Source organism: Terrapene carolina, unplaced genomic scaffold, assembly GCF_002925995.2.
Source record: "Terrapene carolina triunguis isolate 2854851 unplaced genomic scaffold, T_m_triunguis-2.0 Scaffold33356, whole genome shotgun sequence".
Taxonomy (NCBI): Eukaryota; Metazoa; Chordata; order Testudines; family Emydidae; genus Terrapene; species Terrapene triunguis.
The window spans coordinates 3296736-3321816 of NW_020697707.1; the positions used below are offsets into that span (position 1 = coordinate 3296736).

General features: G+C 41.3%; 1 protein-coding gene and 1 non-coding gene across 2 annotated transcripts in view; both read left to right on the forward strand.

Annotated features, from left to right (window-relative positions):
* The first annotated feature begins 2297 nt into the window (after positions 1–2297).
* Positions 2298–25081, forward strand: part of LOC112111174 (diacylglycerol kinase theta) — a 95080-nt gene continuing 72296 nt past the window's right edge. Inside the window, exons 1-3 of the mRNA XM_026663337.1 lie at positions 2298–2400; positions 4517–4596; positions 22676–22775. Coding sequence (XP_026519122.1) covers positions 2298–2400; positions 4517–4596; positions 22676–22775 — 283 coding nt within the window. The remainder of the gene's footprint in view (positions 2401–4516; positions 4597–22675; positions 22776–25081) is intronic.
* TRNAK-UUU lies at positions 9230–9302 on the forward strand. Its single transcript has one exon. It is a non-coding gene; the product is annotated as a tRNA-Lys (tRNA).

Genomic DNA, 25081 nt, shown 5'->3' on the forward strand with positions numbered 1-25081 from the left:
TAACACACAACAGTTCCCGCCGGCATCTCCCTCCTTCCTGACTCAAGGGCAAACACAGAGTAGAGATGGTTTCTTGGCAAACAGAGTAGTTCTGACGAGCCACTGATACCATAGTTACATGGCCACTCCCCCATTTTCTCCTTCCCTCCCACCCCCGTACCTTTACCACATCACAGGCCCCGTCCCTGTGTTGGAACGGTGCCCAGTCTGAGACGAGAGGGTGTACCGGGGCGGGGGGGGGGGGGGCAGTTACAAATCATAAGTGCCCCAGCTTCTGATAGCCACATGTCCCTTTGTCATCCTGTGAAATGCCTGAGTCATGTTGGTACTTACAGAAAATAGCCCAAATTTTCAAACATGGTTGCTGTTACCCACCTAAATCTATATTTAGGTGCCTAGAGAGGGTGCCCAATGTTTTGGTCACAGGCAGTAAGTGCCCAGGGATTGCCAGTGACATCAGTGGGAATTATGGGTGCACAGCATCTCTGAATATCGGGTGACTTGGTGGAGCTTGAACAGGGATGTAGGTGTCTAGCTTCAGGCTTCTGAAAAATGTGGCAAAATATGATAAATTAAGGTAAGAAAACACAAATACGTCAGAGTCTTTTTCCCCTTAGGAACTTGAAGTAAGAGTTAAAATATTGTTTAAACAGGCTACACCACTGAAAATTCCTACCTCCCAAACGTAATCTATTAATATATAAAAACTGTGTGTTCAAAATGGTTTAGAAAAATAAGACATTTCTGTTGTACTCCCTGCTGTATCCCTCAGAGTAGCTCCTGATCAATTTTAATGTTCAATAAGCATCTCTGTAAACAGTCTCAAATTGTCAGGACAGTGTGTCCTTTTCCCGGCCAGTTTCTCAATGAGCTTTCTTTAAACTATATGCTTCTGAGACTTTGTATTCAAAATAATGACTCCTGATTTGGTCCCATAGATAACAATCACCCATCACAAAACTCCTTCCAGAGATTCCCACTCCAGGAGTTGAGATGCTTCACTTTACCAGACTAAATGGTTTGATGCATTAGATATCCAGCTAGCACGTGCTATTTTAATGGAAACACAAAATCTCTTCTGTCCTTGTCTTCTTTTTAACTCTTGCTTCTTCGGTCATGGAGCTGGCACTGCATGGCCGGATTTATATTTCTCCCTCTGTGTAGGCTGTAGTTTAAAATTTAATTGTCATATGATTGTTCAAGATTTTTTCTTACTGGGTGGATGTTCAGGGTTAGCACCATAGGGCTCTGATCTTGATGGGGAACCTCTAGGTCCCATAGTAAGGCAAATAGCAAGTAATGACTTACCAAAGAACAAAGTTCAAAGCAGGTGTTTTGAATGGCCGCTGCACATTCCCACTCATGGGATACTCCAATAGTGCAGATCCGGCCACACTGTTAGCACGTCCTTTGAGTGTGAACGTGCAGTTCATCTCAGAGGACTTGGATTACAAGTGAGAAACCTTTATTTATTCAGGTTGTGAATCCAAGCACCCAGATTTGGGAAATACTGGCTATACGGCTTCAGTGCAACCTTAACTCTGCCCCTTTGTGCATACGTGTTATAATAGTCTAATTACATGATTGCGTCCTGTGGGTATTGCAGGGCAGGACGGGACGGGAGTGAGATTTAAAAAAATGGTCTTCTGCAGGGCTCTACCCCGCGGGATGCAATCATGTTATTAGGACATCATAATGGATATGCACTCAGGTAGAATTAAGGCTGCATGGACAATGGTAAATCTAGCGTATCCTAATTCTGCAAAGTCAAGCACTTGAACTGAAAGTTTTAAAGTTTTGGTATGTCATTGCCTAGGTTTCTTTAAAAAGGAAAAAGTTGAAAATGAATTCTAGTACGTACAACTGTAACAATGCTCACTTCTTGCAACGTCAGCAGGACTTGAATCCCTGAACCTTCAACAGTGGAGCACAGAGGTCTGTCATTTGAGCTACCGAACTAACTGCATTAGGTGGCAGCAGGACAAAGCGGTGCTCCCAGGGAGGAAGGAGAATGCCCTGTTGGCACCATGTGCCAGGCCCAGAAGATGTGTTTAAAAGGGGGAGTGCACAGAGCAGCCTGTGTCAGTGAGGTCCTGTCCTTGCTCCGGCAGCTTCCGGCAGTTCTAGAGCTGCTTGTGGTGTTGCTGCTCTGTTGGGAGCCTGGACCCAACGTTTTAGGATATCCATAGTCAGTTGTTGTTTTGGCGGGCTGCCAAGATTTTCCTGAGGGACAGGACAGGAAAGGGAAGTGGTGACTTTTAGCAGTTCATGCCTTGGCTAAACCTGAGTGGAGTTTCATGAGACAAAGAAAAGGCACCGTTGCTGTCAGAGAGCTTTTCTCCCTGCTGAATTCCAAGGCCGGCTGCAAACAATGGACGTGGGAGAGCGTCACAAAAAAAGGTTAAACAAATCATTTATTATGGAACTATTGAGCGACCTAAGCGTAGTGATTGCTGCTAGCTCCCCATAGATTCTCTGATGATCGCTCTTGCTGTCTCTGGGGTTCCTTAATTTGCTTCCCAGTAAAAGCAGTAATCCTCTTTCTGAAATTTTACCCTTGTTAACTTTTGTTCCTGAGACTGGCCATTTTTCCTTGTACTCCCCTGAGCCAGATCAGTAAACTGCAGGTGCTTATGTCTTACTCACCTTTTACCATTATGAAAAAATGCTAAGATGGAACTTTGTCCTTGCCTAAGATTTCTATTGTTGGAGTTATTCCTTAACAACATCTCTGTGCATTTCCCCTGTGCTCCATGATACTCCTTGCCCAACTCTTCTACCCAACTGGATACTCACTTCTTAGGTGAAAATGATTCCATTAAAAATCTTTTTGTAAGCGGTTTTCCCACTTTTTGTTGCCCATGAGCTGAGAAGAAATCTGTCTTGGTGTAGATTGTCTAGATGAATTGAGAGAGGCAGATATTAGAAGATCTCAAGGCTTATCCTACCAGAGCTAGGGCATCTTTTCTGGTTTCCCTCAGTAAAGAATTCCTCTCTGAAATCTGTAGAGAAACTGCGTGGGGCTCAGTAAATCATGTATTCAGCTTTGGTGTGTAGATTGGAAATGGGGTGTCTGCTTTGGGATGTTGGTTTCGCAGTTTGTCTTCTGTGAATGGCTACTACCTCTCTGTACAGGAGTGTCTTGCAGCTCACTAGTCTTTGGGTGGTGACTTGTGATACAATGTTCTGCCCTTGCTCAAGCAGGATGAGGAATTGAATGAGAACACAGACCAACATCTTGCCAGTCAGATAGATAGATTTGGTGGCAATTGGCATAAGTGAATTGTATAGACTATTTTAATGGATTTTTATCAGTTGTGGGGTCTTATCCCACGCTAGACCCCGTGTGGTGAGACACACAACTCCAAAAGCAGGGGTCTGTGAAGGCATTCTGTCTAGAGAGCTCCACTTACGGATATTATGAGTAACCAAGTTCTGCTGTTAACTTCTCTCAAAGTCATCAACGCTCTGAAATGTTTGCACCTGTGTGGTTTGTCAAGTTCGGGAACCTTATATTAGTACGTTCATCCTCACGATCCAACTGGCACCGTCTGCTTCTGAATACAGTGAGGGCTATGTATCATTAACGGGCTGACGTGTTAATTCCTAAGTAATCCCAGCTAGTGACACTATACAGATAATGAATGGCAGGGAGTTTATTGCTTATTCAACGGTATCCCTCTTAGTAGATCATGATTAATTTTAATGTTCAGCAATAAACATTCTATAAAGAGTCTCACATTGTCAGGACAGTGTGTCCTTTTTCCTGAACAGTTGCTCAATGAGCTTTCCTTAAAACTTTGTACTTCTGAAACTTTGTATTAAAATACTGGCTCCCGATTTGGTCCCATACCAACAGTCCCCCATCCCAAAACTCCTCCCAGAGATTCCTACTCCAGGAGTGGAGATGCGTACCGTTGCTTGAACTACGCACTTCACCTATGCAGTTATAATGTTTTTTCCTGAGCATTAAAAGCAAGCTAGTGAAACAATTTTCCAGCCCTTTGTAGGTATTAATAATATATTTATTAATTTTAGCAAAATTTACATGCAAGTGTTACTAATGACTTCTGCAATAAAAATTGCAATTCATTTTCAATACTCTAAGCAGCCTATCCTTTGTCGTCTCTTTCTCCACTGCTCCAGTGGGTTTGATGCCATGTTTATCCACCATATAGTCCTCCTCCACGTCATGAATTGTAGGGGGAAGAATTCCTCTGTACACAGCCCACCCACTTGGGCCGTGTCCTAGGGCTGGTTCTGGCTGTAAGCAGCCTCCCTGTAGTTAAAGCTGCTTGGGGTAGCAGGCCCCTAGCGTGGTGCTGGTGGGGGGACATGGCTCCTTTGACAGCTGGGAAGGGGAGAATGGGCAATACAGGGATAGGATGAACTCTGTTCTCAAACCCTGAGACATTAGTAATAGTACAGTTTAGAAAGTGGTTCTTGAATATATTTGATCTGCTTTGGAAAAAGAAAAGTCTCACGTTTTTGAAACATTCATGTTTTATTTCCACAGTTTGCAACTTTATGTCTCATGAAAAGTGCCTCAAGCATGTGAAGATACCATGCTCGTGTATTGCGTCAAGTCTCGTAAGGGTGAGTCGGCATGTGTTATGATGTACTTTACCTAGCCAGTGGCTCAAGTTTATTTGCTATATCTTTCTCATTAGTAAATTAATTATAAAAAAATAGATTCGCTCATTAATTTAATGATTTTAATATAAGCGAAATGTTATTCATGGGTTCAACCTCTTACATCTTTTCCATGACAAAAGTTTTAAATCTAAGCCCTTCTGAACCTGCCTGGAATAGGTGGTTATGCACAAACTGCCTTGAAAAATGCTGTGTTGCGTTCCTTAAAGATTACCAAAGTGCTTTAATGGTGTGTCATTGCCTGGTAGAATTGTCATACTTGAATGTGGTAACTGATTCAGATGAGGTGCAGAGGTACAGTATACTCTTATACATGGTTTTCTGAGCAAGGTTTTTGGACATTACCACATTTTTTACAGCAATTACACTTCAATAGAGGGTGATAAGCCTTTGCTGTTGAATGAAAGAGCTGTTTTTGACTTCTGTAGGTTGGTGCATCTTAACATTTTTGTTCACGTGTGCCCTTTTTTGAGACTTAATTGTAGCGGTGGATACAGACAGCAAATACCATATTGTCTCTATATAAATCCATGGTACGCCCACATCTTGAATACTGTGGGCAGATCTGGTTGCCCCCATCTCAAAAAAGATATACTGGAAGGGGAAAAGGTTCAGAAAAGGGCAACAAAAATGATTAGGGGTATGGAACAGCTTCCGTATGAGGAGAGATTAAGAAGACGGGGACTTTTCAGCTTGGAAAAGAGACGACTAAGGGGGGATATGATAGAGGTCTATAAAATCATGACTGGTGTGGAGAAGGTAAATAAGGAAGTGTTATTTACTTCTTCTCATAACACAAGAACTAGGGGTCATCAAATGAAATCAATAGGCAGCAGGTATAAAACAAACAAAAGGAAGTATTTCTTCACACAGTACACAGTCAGTCTGTGGAACGCTTTGCCAGAGGATGTTATGAAGTCCAAGACTATAACAGGGTTCAAAAAAGAACTAGTATGAATACACACACAAAAATTGGATTCAATTTAATTACTAAAGAGGAAGAGCACAAAGAGGTATCATGGAGGTGGAGGAAGATGGAAATGGGAAGACGGGGGCAGTACAATGCCTGGTGAAGTGTTAAGTGGTACGGAAGCTTTAAATAAAGAAAACATGGAAGAGTTAGAGACATCTGTCATTAAATCAGTCTCGGTGAATCAAAGGAATGTTGATATAGGTATAACAGAGAAGATAATCAGATACTTTTGGGAACGTTTCAATGGAGAGCCAGCGTCATCTTATACTGATATCTCGGATGTGAACTGCAAGTTCTTATACGTAATGTCATTAAAACCCACCCATTCTGTCTGATTGAAACTTTTCCTTAGGTATGTTTGTACACCGCGTGTGACCTAGAACATGCGAATATGAATTGACTAGGATGCTAAGGGTGGGGTCATGACAAGAGCCTGTGGCCGTTTTTGGTGGAGGATGTGTGGATCTGGGTGCTTGGTATGAGTGGCTGGTGCTGGGTAGGGCGGGCAGAGGCAACAGGAAAAGGATGGCAAGAAGAGCTCACCTGTCTTCTTCATTCACAACTTCTGGATCCTAGTGTCCATCGGATTTTGCTGCGTTTTCCTTCAACTCCTGGGACATGACTTACCAGGCGCTCCTGGTGAACCTACTTGTGGATCATGGCAGGGCTCTGGAGCTGTGCTCCGGCTCCGCTCCAGCTCCAGGCAAAAACCTGCAGCTCCAGAACTGCTCCATGCTCCAGCTCCGGTCTCCGCTCCAAAGCCCTGGATCATGACCACTGGGCTGGAAAGTACTGCTCCAGATCCTGTTGTTTTAGGTGTATGGGCTTGTGGCTGCAACAACAGGCACTATTTCCAAGGCTACATGCTTTATTTATTGTACTGTTCATGTCACTCTCTGCAAAGAGGCAGATATTACAGCACTGTAAGTCAACAACTGGGTCAGCTACATCATGACGTATGGATAAGTTTGTGAGTAAGCTTGGGGATGGTCATAGATCAATGAAGTAACAGTTAACTAGTTCAAGTTCTGAGAGAGAGAGAAATGATCATTTTTCTTTGAAATGTGTGACTGATCAAGTATTCATTCAAGGACAAGTGCAGAGTCCTGCGCTTAGGATGGAAGAATCCCATGCACTGCTACAGGCTGGGGACCGACTGGCTAAGCAGCAGTTCTGCAGAAAAGGACCTGGGGATTACAGTGGACAAGAAGCTGGATATGAGTCAACAGTGTGCCCTTGTTGCCAAGAAGGCCAACGGCATATTGGGCTGTATTATTAGGAGCATTGCCAGCAGATCGAGGGAAGTGATTATTCCCCTCTATTCGACACTGGTGAGGCCACACCTGGAGTATTGTGCCCACTTTTGGTCACCCCACTACAGAAGGGATGTGGACAAATTGGAGAGAGTCCAGCGGAGGGCAACGAAAATGATTAGGGGGGCTGGGGCACATGACTTACGAGGAGAGGCTGAGGGAACTGGGGTTATTTAGTCTGCAGAAGAGAAGAGTGAGGGGGGACTTGATAGCAGCCTTCAACTACCTGAAGGTGGGTTCCAAAGAGGATGGAGCTCGGCTGTTCTTAGTGGTGGCAGATGACAGAACAAGGAGCAATGGTCTCAAGTTGCAGTGTGGGGAGGTCTAGGTTGGATATTAGGAAACACTATTTCACTAGGAGGGTGGTGAAGCTCTGGCATGGGTTACCTAGGGAGGAGGTGGAATCTCTATTCGTAGAGGTTTTTAAGGCCTGGCTTGATAAAGCCCTGGCTGGGATGATTTAGTTGGTGTTGGTCCTGCTTTGAGCAGGGGTTTGGACTAGATGACCTCCTGAGGTCTCTTCCAACCCTGATATTCTATGATTCCTTCATTTAAATTTGGCATGTGATTTAAAATATCAGTTCTTCTTAATTGTGTGACTAAAACCATGAGTCTGAATGTATTAATGTTAAAATCTGTTTGATATTACAATATTGTAGTCTAGTTGTTTTTATTTGTGTCTGGATGCAGGTTGTTTTCCCCACTTTTCTCTAATATTTTATCTGATGTTTTATTTTTGCTTAAACAATCAAAATACAAACAATAGCTTATTTTATTTAACTTTAGATCGTCCTCTCCTACACCTACGGTTGTGCAGCATGCCTTGTAACAATTGGCAGCTTTCCACACTCAGAATTGTCCACCTGTCAGTGTTGCTGTACAGAGTTGTAAAGGGCTGAAGAGCCTTCATGTAGAAAGGTGCTATATAAAATTTAAGATAGTCCAGAAGTAAACAGAACAGTTTCTTCACACAATGCCCAGTCAACCTGTGGATCTCTTTGCCAGAGGATGTTGTGAAGGCCAAGACTATAACACGGTTCAAAAAAGAACTAGATAAGTTCATGGAGGTTAGGTTCATCAATGGCTATTAGCCAGGAGGGGCAGGGATGGTGTCCTTAGCCTCTGTTTGCCAGAAGCTGGGAATGAGTGACAGGGAAAGGATCATTTGATGATTGCCTGTTCTGTTCATTCCCTCAGAAGCACTTGGCATTGGCCACTGTTGGAAGACAGGATACTGGGCTAGATGGACCTTGGGTCTGACCCAGTATGGCCATTCTTATGTTCTTGTTTTCTTGATGTGGTTATCTGAGTTCTGTTAACCTGGCCCGCTCAGCAAGTGAAGGCTGCCATGTGGGAGATCGTGTTTTGTGTGTAGTCTACATGAAGTAAATATTGAACTTGGTTCTTAATTAAAAAACATAACAAAGCAAAACAACTAATGATGGTTTATAATATATGTGGAAAATTTATTTTTGCATCCATCACCATCCCTTCAGATTATTTACATGTGGTTCTTTATGGAAAGCTCTGATGTATGAGGCGGTGTTAAGAGGGTATTTTTCCTGTCATTTTCTCCTCATGTATTAATATTAAGCTTATGACATAAATTACATTTTTAATCTCTTGGATTTTATCTGGAACAGACAACAGCCTTTAAAGTCCATCTGTGACAGTGTTTCATTTGAGGTTAAATCAGACTGTCAGAGAACCGTTTTTCAATGATTGTCTCATGGAAATTTTCATACCTAAACAGAGCTTGCTTTCCAGGATCAAGCAAAGGCTCATGCAGTCTCAGACATGTCATGACTGCAGCTGGTCTCAGATAAGTTCTGGACTAGGAGATTCGCAAGGATGCCGTACCAAGTTGTTTTTTGCTTGCTCTCAGTGTTTGACTGGAATCAGTATTTCAAAACCTGTGTTTGTAGAGAGTCCAGCTTGCCAAATGTCCATTTCTGCTGTTCATGGGGTGTTTCTGTTTTAGTTCTGTGTGTTGTCATTTTAAAAAAAAAAGTACTCTTTGTACTGTCTGAGGTGTTTAAAAAATAACTGTATTGTCCTTAGCGGGAAACACTACACATCCTCACTGTGTGTTTCATCCTAGTTATGTAGGCGACGTTATGTGTTGTGTAAGTGTTCTCCGGGCTTTGCCTGGACATAGAAATGTTTGCATTTTTTTTGTTTTGATTTAACAGATTGTGGCCATATAGAGAAGTTTTTTAGTTTTTATGAGTTTTCTATGATAAATGCTTGCTTTTAGAGAAGCGAGGTATTTGTAGTACTTGTTATCTGAGCCTGGCTAGCTCAGTTGGTAGAGCATCAGACTTTTAGTCTGAGGGTCCAGGGTTTAAGTCCCTGGTCAGGTGATAAACTACTTACCAAGATCTTAAAAATCTGTCTTTCTGGAGTCCTCTTTGATGTTACTTTTGGGAGGAGCTCAGTGGTTTGAGCATTGGCCTGCTAAACCCAGGGTTGTGAGTTCAATCCTTGAGGGGGCCATTTAGGGATCTGGGGCAAAAATCTGTCTGGGGATTGGCCCTGCTTTGAGCAGGGGGTTGGACTAGATGACCTCCTGAGGTCCCTTCCAACCCTAATCTTCTATGATTCTATGAATGTAGTTGTGTTTAATGCAATTGTTACCCAAGATTTATATTTCTGGAGTTGTATGTGGACTAGAATCTGTCATAGTCCAACAATAGCATATTAATTTTGTGCAAACTAGGGTATCTATACAAAAGTGTGCCGAGATAGATGCCATCTACAATTCTTGATTGCACATATACTGATTTAGAACTGCAAGTCTATATTAAGGCTTTTACAAGTTTTCTGTATAGTAATTTGTTTAGAACTTATTAGTTTCTGGTTGCTTGCATGTGTGATACTGGTATTTAATTTTTTTCTTGCTGATTCAGATACTGGGAAATCAAGATTATAGTTCCCATAAAATGTTGCCCAGAGACCAGAATTTGCTGTTGACTGTCTTGCGGAAGAGATGTCACTACGGTTGCTTCAGACTACTAGTGTCTTGGGTGGATGTTTAACAACTGAAACTGGTGAATGTAGCATCTCCTTCTCCCATGCCCATGAATTGTGATTGACTGAGCACCATTTGCTCCCAGTAGGTAGAAATCTAAGTTTCCTTCCAGAGACATTTCCCTTTGAACCCTGGGAAAGCTTACATTGTTTAAGTTTCTTTTTCACAAATGACAGATTTATTGCCCTGATTACAGGTTGATGTGACAGAGTGGGGGCAAGAGGGAAATGTCAGTGCAGCTTTCCAGGGGTCTGTGACATCATGAGCAGGTGGTTGACCTTGTCCGTTGACCTGATACTTTCCCCCCATTGGCTCCAGCTATGCACAATTGATTGGTTGTATTTGTCAGTTGTTGTATTTCTCCTAAGCTGCTGGAAGGGTAGTGCGGGGGGAGGGAATACAGAGTTAGGTTAATCCCCATTTCAAACTATTGATAATCCGTTCTGCATTAAACATTCCATGGTTGATGGTAACAGTTCCAGGCCTCTTTATCTAGTCTTCACCACTGTAGCATTTTGCCTCGGTATTAGGAGCCTCACAGGAGTGAGTGCCACCAAAGAGGTGAAAATCCAAATAGCATCATCATCGCCGTCCCCGTTTGCCTGAGATTTTAAGGAAGTGCCTAAGAGTGCTCAATCACTTACTAAGATTTATCAAAATCAGGCATTTGATAACTTCCAAGATTTCAGATACAAACGTGTTACATTCAGGTGGAGGGAACAACGTCGGGACAGGGATAGCTTGGGGAAACGAGGGATGGAAAGAAGGAGAGAAGCTTGGAAGGTGGAGAAAGTGAGGCTAGTGGTAGAGGGACTGGGTGAGAGTGAGGAGTGGGAGGAGGTTGGGGCAAACAGCCTATCAGAAGATAGAAAACCGTGTCCAGAATCCCAGTGGAGAATGCCGTCTCCTGACATCACCTGTCTGAAGGTGCCTCAGCCTTCCCTCACTTCTGTTTTCAGGAGTTGCTGCTTGCTACTGGAATCTGCTTCTGCTGCCCGGAGTGCTGTGGTGATGCTTGCGGTTCCTGGGGAGGGTCGGCGTCTGCTGGGGCCTGATGCCCCGGGGTGTGTGTGTGTGTGTGAAGGGATATTTAAACATAACTCGGGGTGATCTGAAGTCGAACAGAGCAGCTAGTTACCAACTTTGATCTTGGCTGGGATCATGGGCTCTGATGAGGTGCCATAGCAAATGACCCCAGCTTTGTAGCTCATCTGCTGAGCGGTGACATTTCCAGCGTCATGGTGCCCCGTAATAGTGTCCCGTCAGTGAGACGAGCAGTACCTGTTGAATCATCAAAATCATTCCTTGGAAGTGTCCCATCCAATATTGACCCAGCCCAGCCCGCCTGAGCTTTGAAGATTAGACTGGTCAGTATGATGGCAGGTCACTAGAATAATTTTGTTTGTTCTAAAAATCAGCTGACATCAAACATTATTCCTGTGAGAGACAGGGGTGATTTTAGAGGTGGAAATGAGAGAACTCCGTTTTTTTTTTTTTTTTTTAAGTGGTAAATTTTGTGTGTGTGTGTGTGTATTTGTGTTTTAAGAGGCCGGGAAATAGATGGACAGGTGAGCTCAATCTCTGTATGAATCACAACTAGTGACACTGGTTATAAAACTCTCCTCTCCCTCTCATATAAACATATTTGGGTCTGAGATGAGTGACTTCAGCACTCATGGATTTAAAAAAGGAAAGTTTATATATTCTCCCTGTGATAAATGAAGGTTGCGGGGAGTGAGGGGGGAAATAGCTCCCTTTTATGGACACCCAGCCAGCCAGTTAGCGATAAAGTCCCTCTTGGTGGCTGTTCTCTGCTTGCTTTACCTGTAAAGGGTTAACAAAGTCACCCAGGTAAAGGGCACCTGACAAAAGAGCCAATGGGAGGGCTAGAACTTTTTAAAATTGGGAAAGAAGCTTTCCCTTTGTGTCTGTGGTTGTTCTCTGGAGAGGGGGGACAGGGCTGAAGTTATGCTGTAAGCAGCTTTAAAATCAGGCATGAAAAAACATCAGTTCATTTCTCAGACCTACTTATCTGAAACCCCAGATGTGTAAGTGGATCAGAAAAGTTTAGAAAGACGCGATTGGGTTATTTTCTTTTATTTCTGAAAGGCTTGTGGACTCCTCTGTGCTAAACCCCAGATGCTTTTGTTTGCTTGTAACCTTTAAGCTGAACTCCCAAGAAAGCTATTTTGGGTGCTTAATTTTTGGAATTGCTCTTTTAAAATCTAGCAAAAGCCTAAGTTCCAGATGTCTTTTCTTTCTTTTTGTTTTTAATAAAATTTACCTTTTTTAAGAACAGGATTGGATTTTTGGTGTCTTCAGAGGTTTGTGCATGTTGTTTGATTAGCTGGTAGCAAAAGCTAATTTCCTTTTGTTTTCTTTCTCAGCTCTTCCCCAGAGGGGTGGGTGAAAGGGCTTGAGGGTACCCTACCGGGAGGAATTCCCAAGTGCTCCTTCCTGGGTTCAAGCAGGGCCGGCTCCAGCTTTTTTGCCGCCCCAAGCGGCGAAGTGGGGGGAGGGGAAAAAAAAAAAAAAGAGATAAAGCCACGATGGGCGGCACTTCGGCGGCAGCTCTATCGCGCCACTTCATTCTTAGGTGGCAAGACGCCGGCGGGTCCTTCGCTCCGAGTGGGACTGAGGGACCCGCCGCCGAAGACCTGGACGTGCCGCCCCTTTCCATTGGCCGCCTCAAGCACCTGGTTCCTGGAGCCGGCCCTAGGTCCAAGGGGGTTTTTGCATTTGGGTGGTGGCAGTATTTACCAAGCCAAGGTCCGAGAAAAGCTGTAACCTGGGGAGTTTAATACAAGCCTGGAGTGGCCAGTATTAATTTTTTGAATCTTTGCGGGTCCCCACCTTCTGCACTCGGAGTGCCAGAGTGGGAATTCAGCCTCGACACTCTCCCCCCCACCCCCTTTTCTTTTAATTTTGACTTCCACCAAAGCTGGACAGGTTTTCAGTTAGGAGATTTTTCATTTGTATCAATTTTAGCAATAAGTGTTGGTAGAAGGTCTTGTGTTGTAGGTTGTAACAACAGTCAAAACTTCTGTTGTGGGCTTATGATTGTGAATTTAATTATCCTGTAACAAATAAAAAGTTAATTCTTAGTTGAAAGTTAAATTATCAACTTATTAATATTACTACTTAATTATTAGTTTATCTAAAATTGTAATTAAAAATTATTTAATTTTAGTCAACCATTTGAAGATTAGCAAACATGTAGGTTAAAATACCAACACCTTTTAAATACTATTTTCTTGGCATAAACTTGTACATGTAACAATCATGTTCAAGATGCATCTGTCTGAGGACTTCATCTAGTGCCAGTTGTTGTACTGCCTAAGTGCTTCTCTGGTTCTGCAAGGTGAGGTCCCCCCTAGTAGACTTCATGATATTTCTACTCTTCTCCTTTTCCTGTGTGTATACAACTTTTTGACTCTGTTCTTTCCGCTCCTCCACTTTTGGTTTCTTTGGCTTTAGTGTGAAAGTTCTGTTCAAGCCAAAGGGTCTGCAGCATGTCCTCAAAGTGGTCAGGCTCCAGACTAATCCAGTCTTATCTGGCAGGTTGTTTGACAGATGTGCCCCCTTGACTGAGAAGGATCTGCCTACAGATCTCTTGCGGTTCATCCTGGGTTTTGTGAGCTGCATTGTTCCCGCAAGATAATTGCCTGGAGCCTCACAAAAGGGTGGGAGACATGATGTGACAAATTATTGAGCTACCAACAAAGCGAGGCACAGTGTACTTTTTTTCTTACATTATAAGCACAGGAAACTTAAACTGATACAATTTTTTGATTGTTCCAAATGCTTTCACTGCTCCAAATTCTTCATCTCCTCCTCCAAACCCCCATGTCCTACCTCCCTAGGCAGGAGAACGCCATCTAAATTCTTGTAAACTTGATATAAGCTGTAGCCTGTCATGAGAATTCACATACTAGCTCTGAATTCACAATCTTTCACATTCAGAAATAGGATAGGTTTCAGAGTGGTAGCCGTGTTAGTCTGTATCAGCAAAAAGAACGAGGAGACCTTAGAGACTAACAAATTTATTTGGACATAAGCATCCGATGAGGTGGGTTTTAGCCCACGCAAGCTTATGCCCAAATAAATTTGTTAGTCTCTAAGGTGCCACAAGTATTCCTAGAAGTAGGATAGATACTCCCTGGGAGGTTGTCATTTCATTTTCTATTTTTATTTTTGGTTTTTCTTCCCTTAATAGGATCCATAAAAGCATGGATTTCTGTAGTGGTAATAAAGGCAAGGTGTCCTTTTATTCTCAGTTATCAGGTTTGCTTTTGATGTTGCGAAAAGGAACAGTCTCCAGCAGGGCTTGATGATAGCAGAAAACTCTATTGAATGAGTCATTCTTTCAAGTAGAAGCATGACTCATACAAAAAAGTTTTCTGCTATAGAAGTACCATAGGGTCTAGGGGGACCTGTGTATTCAGACTGCATGAAATTGACCATAAGCTTTCCAATTGCAAGGCTGCCCTTGAGAACTACCACCAACAGTGGGTCTAATCTGCTGTTTGTATGACACATTTCAGACAAATTGGGTCAACTGTAGGAATACCTTTGCTTCTGATACAGTGAAGTAATGTACAGATTTATACTGTTTCCCTTGCATCAGCCACAATAGAAATTTTGGGAATTGGCTATATTAGCTAATTTTAACTGTATTCATCTGTTTCCTGTCCTGAGATATGTTCCCACCCCTTTGTAATGTTAATTCTTGTTTGATTACAAAATTTATATGAGAAAGACTTTGGACTTTTTACCAGAAATTGCTTTTAACTTGCATTCTTCTTGTCCCAAGAAAAGTGGTGAAATTAACATAGTTACTCAGCATGGAGACTATTTGTGTTCTTTAGACCAATTTATAAAAATAAATAAATAGCAGTTACAGAAGGTAACCAAAAAGAAAGCAGGAAGGCAAGCTAAAACCCAGTATAGTTAAAATACAAGATTAGAGATTATTCAAACTAAGCCTACTTTTCAAAAAATAAAAATCCAGACCAAGTGAAGTCAATAGAAAACAACAGTGGTGGTTGGTAAGATGGAAACTAGGAAAGCAAAGAAAATTTGGAGAGAAAACTAACAAATACACGCACAAAAAAAAAATCAAAACTCAGGGAATTCTTGAGGTATATTAGAAGCAGGAAGGCGTCCCCTGGACAACCACTGCGTCAAGGGAGCAACCAAGGCAGATGTGAATGTTGTAGAGAAACTAAATCATTTCTGTGAAAGAGTCTCCCACACATAGGATGTGGACTTGACATCTAGTCCAGACTTTTACTCTTTCCAGATGAGGCACTAACAGAGACTGAAATGTCAAAATAAGAAATACTGGAATAAAATGATAAATTGAATAGCAAAGAGACAAGGTGGGTGAGGTAATATCTTTTATTGGACCAACTTTTGTGGGTAAAAGAGAGAAGCTTTCATGCTACACAGAGCTCTTCAGGTAGTCACAAGGACTAGACTGCATTCATCCAAGAGTTCTGAAGAAACTGGGGGCGAGAGTGTTATGATTTTCAAAGCAGTCCTGGGGATTTAGACATGTCTCCCATTCCTGTGGCTAGTCTGTTTAAAAATATAAGATATCATGTATTAAAACCAGCTTCTAGACTGGAGGATAGCAAACTTACCTACTTTTTTAAAAGGGCACTTGGGGGTTATTCTGGGAATTAGAGCAGTGAGTGTTACTTCAGTATCAGGTATATTGGTTGAAGTATTAATTAAAGACCATTCTAAAACACCTAGTTGAGCATGATGTGATCGAGATCTTGTTAAGGTATTTTGTACCCTAACAGTAAACTAGAATTTTATTGAGCATCTCAACAAAATAGTGGATAAAGGAGAAGCAGTTGATGTGACTTATTTGGCTGTTCAAAAGACCTTCAGCTCTTTCACAAGGGGCAATTAAGGTAAGTAATCCTGGGGTGAAAAATAAAAGGCTATAACTAGGACCGTACCAAACTCACGGTCCATTTTGGTCAATTTCACGGTCATAGGATTTTTAAAATAGTAAATTTCATAATTTCAGCTATTTAATCTGAAATGGCACAGTGTTGTAACTGTAGGAGTCCTGACCCATCTCCGAAGGCAGCTGCGCAGAAGTAAGGATGGCATGGTATGGTATTGCCACCTTTACTTCTGCGCTGCTGCTGGCGGGGCGCTGCCTTCAGAGCTGGGCGCCTGGCCAGCAGTTGCCACTCTCCGGACACCCAGCTCTGAAGGCAGTGGAGAAGTAAGGGTGGCAATACCGCAACCCCCCTACAATAATCTTGCAGCCCCTCCCCCCAAGCCTCTTTTGGGTCAGGACCCCCAGTTTGAGAAATAAATCTGTATAGTATAAGGTAAAAGCGCACACAAGACCAGATTTCATGGGGGAGACCAGATTTCCCAGTCCGTGACGCATTTTTCACAGACGTGAATTTGGTAGGGCCCTAGCTATAACAAATTAGAAATCGTCTGAAAGAGGAAATGGCCTGGTGGGGGAAGAAGTTGGAAAAAGGAGACTTCTGCCGATTGTTGGGTGTTTGGAGTTTTGTTTTTGTTATGAGATCAAGCCCTTTAAAAGTCAGGAAAATTCTGAAGATTAAGATTATTTCAAGTAATGTTAATTCATCCACTTTGCATAGATGTAATATTTCCTAGTCCTTTTCCTCTGTTAAAGACATGTTGTATTGATAACGATCTTAAACGCCTAAAGAGTTAAAGGTGTTCATGAACTCTTTCACTGTCCAACATTAAACAGCAATAGGTGGGTTCTGGGTTATTGTTAAACAGAGCCCTTGGTTTTACTCAGTTACTTAGCAAACAACCAAAAGTATTCATTCATATTGAAAGTTTATTGATTAAACACAAGAAAGAACATGAAATTAAAACAAGCATTTATATTGAAACTGTGGTTGAGTGATGATGTGAAACAGACTTAGACCTTATCAAAATCTCTCTCCTTTTGGTGTCAAACTATCAGTCTCTTATTTTCAGAACAGCCTTTCTTTGATGAAAAGGCAAAGGTTAATTTTACTCTGTCCTGATGTGAAGGGCATCTACTTATCCTGTTCTTAACAAGCAGGCAGACTAAAGGTGGAGGGGAGTCAGGGTAGAAAAGATGGGTGAAATATGGCTTTGGTTGATATTTTTGGAACACTGGATCACTGGTTAATTATGAGTGGATGCTTTGGCTGGGTAGTCAACCAAGACACCTGCTGCTTTGACCCTGGTTAGTTATGATCCGGTCAGGGCTGTCATCTGGTTGGATCCTTTCTCCTTAGACAAGGCAGGATTGGATGACTGCAGTATAGTTGACTTAAGGATTCAATGAAAAGCCAGGAGTGAGATAGGCTAGGAAGAAAGAGAGAAACCGTGGGCAGAAGATAATACAAGAGAAGGGAATACAATACAGGTCTTTGTGGTGCTGGTAGTTAGCTCTCCCCGCTGGCAGGCTGAGAACTGGCTGTCATGATGATGTGATGACTTTCAGCACTCACAGGAGAAAACCAAGTTCCTTAAATAAGAGCGAGGCCAGTCGGCCTTCCCTATTATTCCCCATTATTGTGGAATAAATATATAGAATTCACTTTCTTCATGTGGCAGCTAATGGAAGTCTGTTTCGAAAGCAGATAGTGGTTTGGAGTACGGCAACCATGTTAAGTCGGTTGTTTGAATCTTAGCTGAGAATTTCCAGACTTTTGCGCATACTTTGTTTTTTCATTATTTAATAGTGTATCTTAGCAGCTTCCGATGGCACCAAACAGGCCCCATTGTGTCAAGTGCTTTGCAAACAACTGGCAAGACAGTGTTTGATTTTTCCTGTCCCCAGTTTCACAACACTGTAATGCCCTGCCCTGAAGAGCTTACAATCTAATGTAATGTTAATTTTTGGAAAGCTAACATTCCAATAACACATTGTTCTCCAGGGAGAATGCTTTCAAAGCCTTAAGGCTTTTGACTGGGTATATACTTTTGAGAGTGTTTTGTAGGCTAGACGCAACTATGCGTGGCGTTGTTGGGAGCTTATCTGTAGAGCAAAGGTTAAGAGAATTGGAAAATTCCTAGCAGAATTAGAAAAGGCAAGTACAGCTGCTGTAGATAGCTGAAAACAGAATGGTCATCCCCGTACCACAAATACCGGTTCATGTTTCTGTCTACACAATACTCTTGATTTTACTTTATGAACAGTAGTTTGCATCTCAGCCACCCGATAGGAAGAATTTTTAACATAATTTAGAAGTGCCGTGGTCGGTAAATCATATAAATGTAGAAGAAAATAAGGTTAATCATAGTAAAGGATAGTGTTTATAGTGGTAGCAACAAAAGGCCTTTGAAGATTATTGAAAGCAGAGCCATTTGATGATGGTAAAAGCAGTTTGTTTATATTGTACGCTACATTTCTATACGGTATAGTAAGTAATCCAGCAAGACAATATCCAGTTACACGGCAAGACAGTATCCAAAGGACAGTACTCAGATGTCTTCATGAGTTATGGCTGGAAACAAAATGCTGAAATGAAGAATTAGGGAATACTCTGTTCATAAGTAAACTGGGTATTCAAGGGCATTTCAAGGTATAAATTGAAATAAGCATTAACACTGACCTTTGTGTCGATAGAGGTTTGGTCAGGACTATATTGGCACTTAGACGTTTTTAATGGCATTTCATGGATAAAATTTCTCTATCGTTCTGTACAAATTGATTTTAGTGTCATCGAACTGGAAAAGCAGCTCAGTAATTGATGAGAACCAAGAAATTGCAACTCTCTTTGTGACCATGTAAGCCATCTCCCGTGCTTTTAATGCACAATATTAATACAGCTACTGAATCTCATTTCAAAATGAGTACTATTTCAGGACTTGGACTACAAGCTCATCACCAGACCTTCCCTGGTAAGGGATTGTCCTGAAGACAGGACAAGAAGTGATGGGCTTAATCTGCAGCAAAGGGAGATTTACACTAGCTATTACACTTCCCACTCTAAGGATAGTTAAGCTCTGGAACAGGATTCCAAGGGAGGTTGTGGAATCACATCATTGGAGGTTTTTAAGAACAGGCTGAACAAACATTCATCAGGGATGGTCTAGGTTTACGTGGTCCTTCCTCAGCACAGGGGGCTGGACATCTAGACCTCCTGAGGTCCCTTCCAGCCCTACATTTCTATGATTCTCTGTTGCTGCAGAACGTTTAGCTTCCGTCAAATGGACATTTTCTGACAGAAAAGTGTTCCGTCCGAACATTTTTGACCAGCACTAATGTGAATACAGTCTTGTGGTTGAGATGTTACACACACATATTAGGAAATGTGAAATTACAGTGTATACATGTATACTTATAGGAATCATCATAACTTGACCAAAGTGCCATTTTATGTCATAATAGAAGATTTAAAAACTAGTGCCTATGCGCAGGGCTGTGAGTTATGGTTGCCGTGGGAATTATATTGACATTTATGCATCTATGGTCATAACTTTAGTGTGAGGAAAACATGATTTTAATATACCTGGGAATATGTTTTAAGTACAGTGTTTCAGTTGTATTCTTGCCTTTAGGGAGGGAATCCTTTCATCATCATCATCTTCTTTCCCCCTTTTGTCCACCTGAATTAATTCAGATTAGGAGATCAACAATTCATGTTAGGAATCTGCTCCGGCAATTAAAAAAAAAAAGTATTTTACTTTGTTTTTGATTTCCCCATCCCTTGTTTCATTTATGTGTCAGTTTCTGTCCCATCATTCTGCACCCATCCAATCACCTGGGATCTCTTTCCCCATCCTGCGACTGACAAACCTTTGTTTCACTTACTTTGTCATGAACATTTCTGGAATAGAATTGCTTAGCATAATCATGACTGTGTTCTGGTATATTAGAGCTTCCCAGTGCAAACCCTTTAGAAACTGACTGGAATGATGTGATTCTGATCAATTTCAGATTGTTGCTAGCAAATACAGGAAAATCCTAATACTCAAGGAACAGTCAGATCTTGCTTAATAATTCTGTGGGGTGGTCTGCTGGAGTGAGCATGGAAATGTGGTATTTGTGTGAGCTCATCATCTAAAAGCTGCTGTTAACACACTTTTACTGGAAATGATTTTTATTGTGCAATGTCGTAGTGAAATGTTGTTCCAAATATACTTCAGATAGTTTTTTATCAGAATGTGACAAGGCTAATTGTCATGGAGCCATAGATGATGATAAATGATGTGATGTTGTAGCTTGTCATGAAGGGTACGTGGATTACTCAATTCAAGAGGCACACTGTGTGTAATATAAAATTGTACATTTGAAATTTTACAACGTAATTAACCTAAATTATACCTGAACTTTGTGACACCAATCATTTGAATTCTAAAGTCTAAAAGAGACATTTGCACTTCTGGCTTATTGTATGAGCGTACTAAGGAGACGGGAATATGCTACTTCAAATACTAGTGTCTCCAGAGTGTGGATTAAATACATAAATAAGAATCCTTTTAAATTTTCCATTTCGTGTTTTCACTTTTCATTCATAAATAGTGGTGTCCCTCAGGGGTCTGTACTGGAACAAGTACCGTTCAACGTACTCAGAAATGATCTGGAAAAAGGGGTAAAGTTGGCAAAATTTGCAGATGATACAAAACTACTCAAGATAGTTAAGTCCCAGGCAGACTGCAAAGAGCTACAAAGGGATCTCTCAAAACTGGGTGACTGGGCAACAAAATGGCAGATGAAATTCAGTGTTGATAAATGCAAAGTAATGCACATTGGAAAACATAATCCCAACTATACATATAAAATGATGGGGTCTAAATTAGCTGTTACCACTCAAGAAAGAGATCTTGGAGTCATTGTGGATAGTTCTCTGAAAACATCCACTCAATGTGCAGCAGCAGTCTAAAAAGCGAACAGAATGTTGGGAATCCTTAGGAAATGGATAGATAATAAGACAGAAAATATCATATTGCCTCTATACAAATCCATGGCATGCTCACATCTTGAATACTGTGTGCAGATGTGTTCACCCCATCTCAAAAAAGATGTATTGGAATTGGAAAAGGTACAGAAAAGGGCAATGATTAGAGGTATGGAATAGCTTCTGTGTGAGGAGAGAGTAATAAGACTGGGACTTTTCAGCTTGGAGAAGAGACGACTAAGGAGGGATATGGTAGAGGTCTATAAAATCATGATTGGTGTGGAGAAAGTAAACAAGGAAGTGTTATTTTCTACTTCTCATAACACAAGAATTAGGGGTCACCAAATGAAATTAATAGGTGGCAGGTTTAAAACGAACAAGAGGAAGTATTTCTTCACACAGCGCACAATCAACCTGTGGAACTCCTTGCCACAGGATGTTGGGAAGACCAAGACTATAACAGGGTTCAAAAAAGAATTAGATAAATTCATGGAGGATAGGTCCATCAATGGCTATTAGCCAGGATGGGCAGGGATGGCGTCCATACCATCTGTTTGTCAGAAGCTTGGAATGGGCGACAGGGGATGGATCACTTGATGATTACTTGTTCATTCCTTCTGGGGCACCTGGCATTGGCCACTGTTGGAAGACAGGATACTGGGCTACATGGACCTTTGGTCTGACCCAGTATGGCCGTTCTTATGTTCTTATTCCTGTCTGTAGTTGTTTGTTTGGTATCACCTGAAGAAAAGACTCAGTCCCAAGGTTCAGCTGTAGTTATTGTTACTAGATCCAGACTGTGTCATGAATAGGAAGATGCAGTGTTAAAAGACTGTTTAACACTGTTGAGGCATTTTTCCTACTGTATTGGAAGATGAAATTCCACCCGTGCTTTTTTCCATTGGCCCTGCACTTCCGATCTAGCAGCAATCATCGATATGTGAGAGAAATAATTAGATTTTTGTTGCATTACTTTATAAGAAGAGTATAGCGACACTAAAAATGTTATGTTAAACCTGTTAGTGTTGTCCATAGCAACAGAATCTTGAGATACCACTGTCCATTGGGAAGTTGAGCAATTTTTGAGCCAAGCCACAGATTTGGCTTCCAGTGTCGCAATAATACTGATACATCCATCCTTGTGATTCAGCACAGTAATTTACACAATCTGGTCGTCTTCCACCTCGCTGTAATAAGGGATCTTCAAGCTGTGACTGCGGCAGTTTGGCATGGGTGTCTTGCTGTCCAGGCATTGCAACGTTAAGTTGTTCTTTTGGGTAATGGTCAGTTTGCGCCTTGGGAGGGCCATGTGGAGAGAGCACCCTTGGTTAGTTATTTAGCAATGGAACTGAGATGAACGAAAAGACATGGAGCATAGTGGGATGGAGGAAAATCTTTCATTTTTAAAAAGATTATTCACTGGATATATATGCATCTTTTGGCATTTTTCTTGTATGTTGTTTGTGTTTTGTCTTGTCTGTTCAAATACTCTTAAGGGCAAGGACCATGTCTCTGCGTGGGACCCTGATAATAATTGGAGCCTTTGGGTGCTATTTCAATAATAAAACCTCATTAGTGCCACTTTTTTCTTGTTTCACTTTTTAAATTTGGAGATGCCTGGGTGTTTGTAATAAAACGAGCGTATTTGTTTTCAATTTGTGTTCCTCCCCGTTTCTGTGGGTGCACATAGTATAAAGTCATGTATTGCAGGATATAGTATACAAAGGAAGTTTCAATGACTTAGAATTCTTCTTAATAGTTATTGCTATGACAGTGATTGTTAAAGATGTACCCTGTATATTTTCATTGACAGATTCCAGTTGCACATTGTTTTGGACCTCCGGGACATTACAAAAGAAAGTTTTGCACCGTGTGCAGAAAGCAGTTAGAGTCCCTTGCATTTCGATGTGAAGGTAATTTAAAACGTGTATATGCACAGTCATGTTGTGTCACATAAAAATAGATATATGTGTATTTCTAAAGATATATAACGTATGCTAATAATAACCCCGAGATAAATTCCTTTCTTTTTACATTTATGAGATAAGCTCGACTTAATTTGTACTCTGGGCTGCTTCACTTGCGTTCTGTCCAATAATCTTTGTGTCTGAACTAACATTGCAAACTACCGAGTACCTTCAAACAGTTACTGTAAAAACAAGGAACAAAAATACATGCAAACATACGTCTCTTCACCAAATGTGGATTCCATCCCCTGATTTTACTCTGGTCCTTGAATTTTTGTTGACGCTGCTGCGGGTCAGTGACAGGCCCAAAAGCAAGCCTCCTCCCCTCGGAGAAATGTGATTCTGAGCTTTCTGTTAGTGTGTAGCACGAACACCTACCCCTGAAGGCTTATGAGATACTGGGACTTAAATAAATACCAACACTTTTGACAGAAAAGCTATTTTAGACTGCTTTTAACATATTCTCACTTTTCAATCACTGTCTGTTGATCAGGGCACCTGAAGGGACATGAAAATAGTATCACTAAAAATAATTCTACTCTAAAAATGTTCCGAAGTAGCTTTCTGTAAAAAGTGCCATAAACCAAATACATGTTGGTCTGAAGGCTTCGTTGGCACTTGTTTGGGGCAACCTGCCTAACTCACACATGGCCATGCCGTTCATGAATGACATGGCCATTTCAAAAATGAAAGTCACTGGGAGTCGGAAAGGCACTGCTGAAAACTTTATCCCTGCTCTAGTGTTCCCCTGTATGCATGGCAGGAGAGCAGAAACTGAAGAGACAATAGGTTGGAGCGTACATGGAGGGAAGAGGGAATAGGGATGAACCTAGAGTCATGTTGGATAGTCTTGGGCCCATTCTGAAGACCCTTGTAAGCAGCATCAGAAAAAAGCTTTATAAAGTTAGTTTTAAAGATTTTTTTTTAATTGGGTGATAAAACTTGTGTTCTCTTTTGATGGTCTTCATATTGACTAGTTCAAAGAAATGGTATTGTTGACAGAGAGGCACTTATAGCTTGAGATGAGTTTTGATTTGATGACTTGCCTTTGTATTTGACAGACCAATTCCTCTACCTTTCTGCAGATACTGGCCTTCAGTTGTAAACTAAACAATCAAAATATGCATTATGAAAGAGCCCTAAACGCTGCTCAGTTCTGACCCTAAGCTCCTGGGCTGAAGTTGAGACATTAACAGTTCTCCCCAGTCATTTCTAAATCTTGCTTTTTAAAGACTGTTTCTCTTATGAAAGTGGCTGTCTCTAAACTGTCCCCTTCCTACTCAACAAATCCGTTCTTTTCAGAATTTGGAGGCAGATCTGCCATCTGCAATGCAGTTTCCAGCTTTTACTCCTGTTAATAATACAGAGCCAACATAGCTTTGCTGCGTGAGCTGCAGATTGTACTTTACCGAGTGTACCAACAACAGAATTGTTGCTATGTTCCAATCAGCTACGCCTGTGTAACTTCACTGAAATCATGATTTGGTTTGCAGAAACTTTATTACTGGTAGTGATGTGTGGATGGAAAGAACTCAGCTTGTCTCTAAGCCCAGGTTGAATTTACAAAACTGTCAACATTTTCCTTATCAAATGTGTATTTTAAAAAAAAAAATTGTTGACAAATAACAACCCTGGAACTGCACAATATCTTTTTTTTACCAAGTAATTTTTGTGGCAGATTTGTAGTCAAGTTAGGAAGTACTTAATCTATTTAGGGATCTCATACTTACTACCTTATTATAGCAGTTTTCAGAAGGATTCTTTTCAGAAAAGAAAAAAAATGTTGCTTCTCCTGAAGATTTAAACATAAGACAGTCTTTGCTTATGTGCAATGGGGAATTACAGCCACAGCCGTGTGTAGAACTACAATTAGCTAGAATGTGCTTGTTGACTTTATTTCTTACTGCTTATAGAGCACTTTTAAAATTAAGTTTGCAGAATGGGTAACTTGATGATTCTTGTAGAAAGCATGACTGTCATTGTTAATGGCTGTCAGCGTGGCTGACCTCCGGTGTCAGACCTGGAATTCTTCTCAGAGTTGTGTGAGGTGGTTGGAACAATGGATTCCTTGAATGCTACAGAAAGAGGTGGTTTGCAGGCTTGGTGGAATCCTGAGATTCATGTTTTTGATTTATTTGAAGAGACAAATGTTGCTGTCTGCCCAGAATGCTCACTTTTAAAGAACAGTTCTGTTTACAACGTAGCTAATTTTCTTTTCTTTTTCTTCTTCTTCCAGATAGGTTCATGGCCAT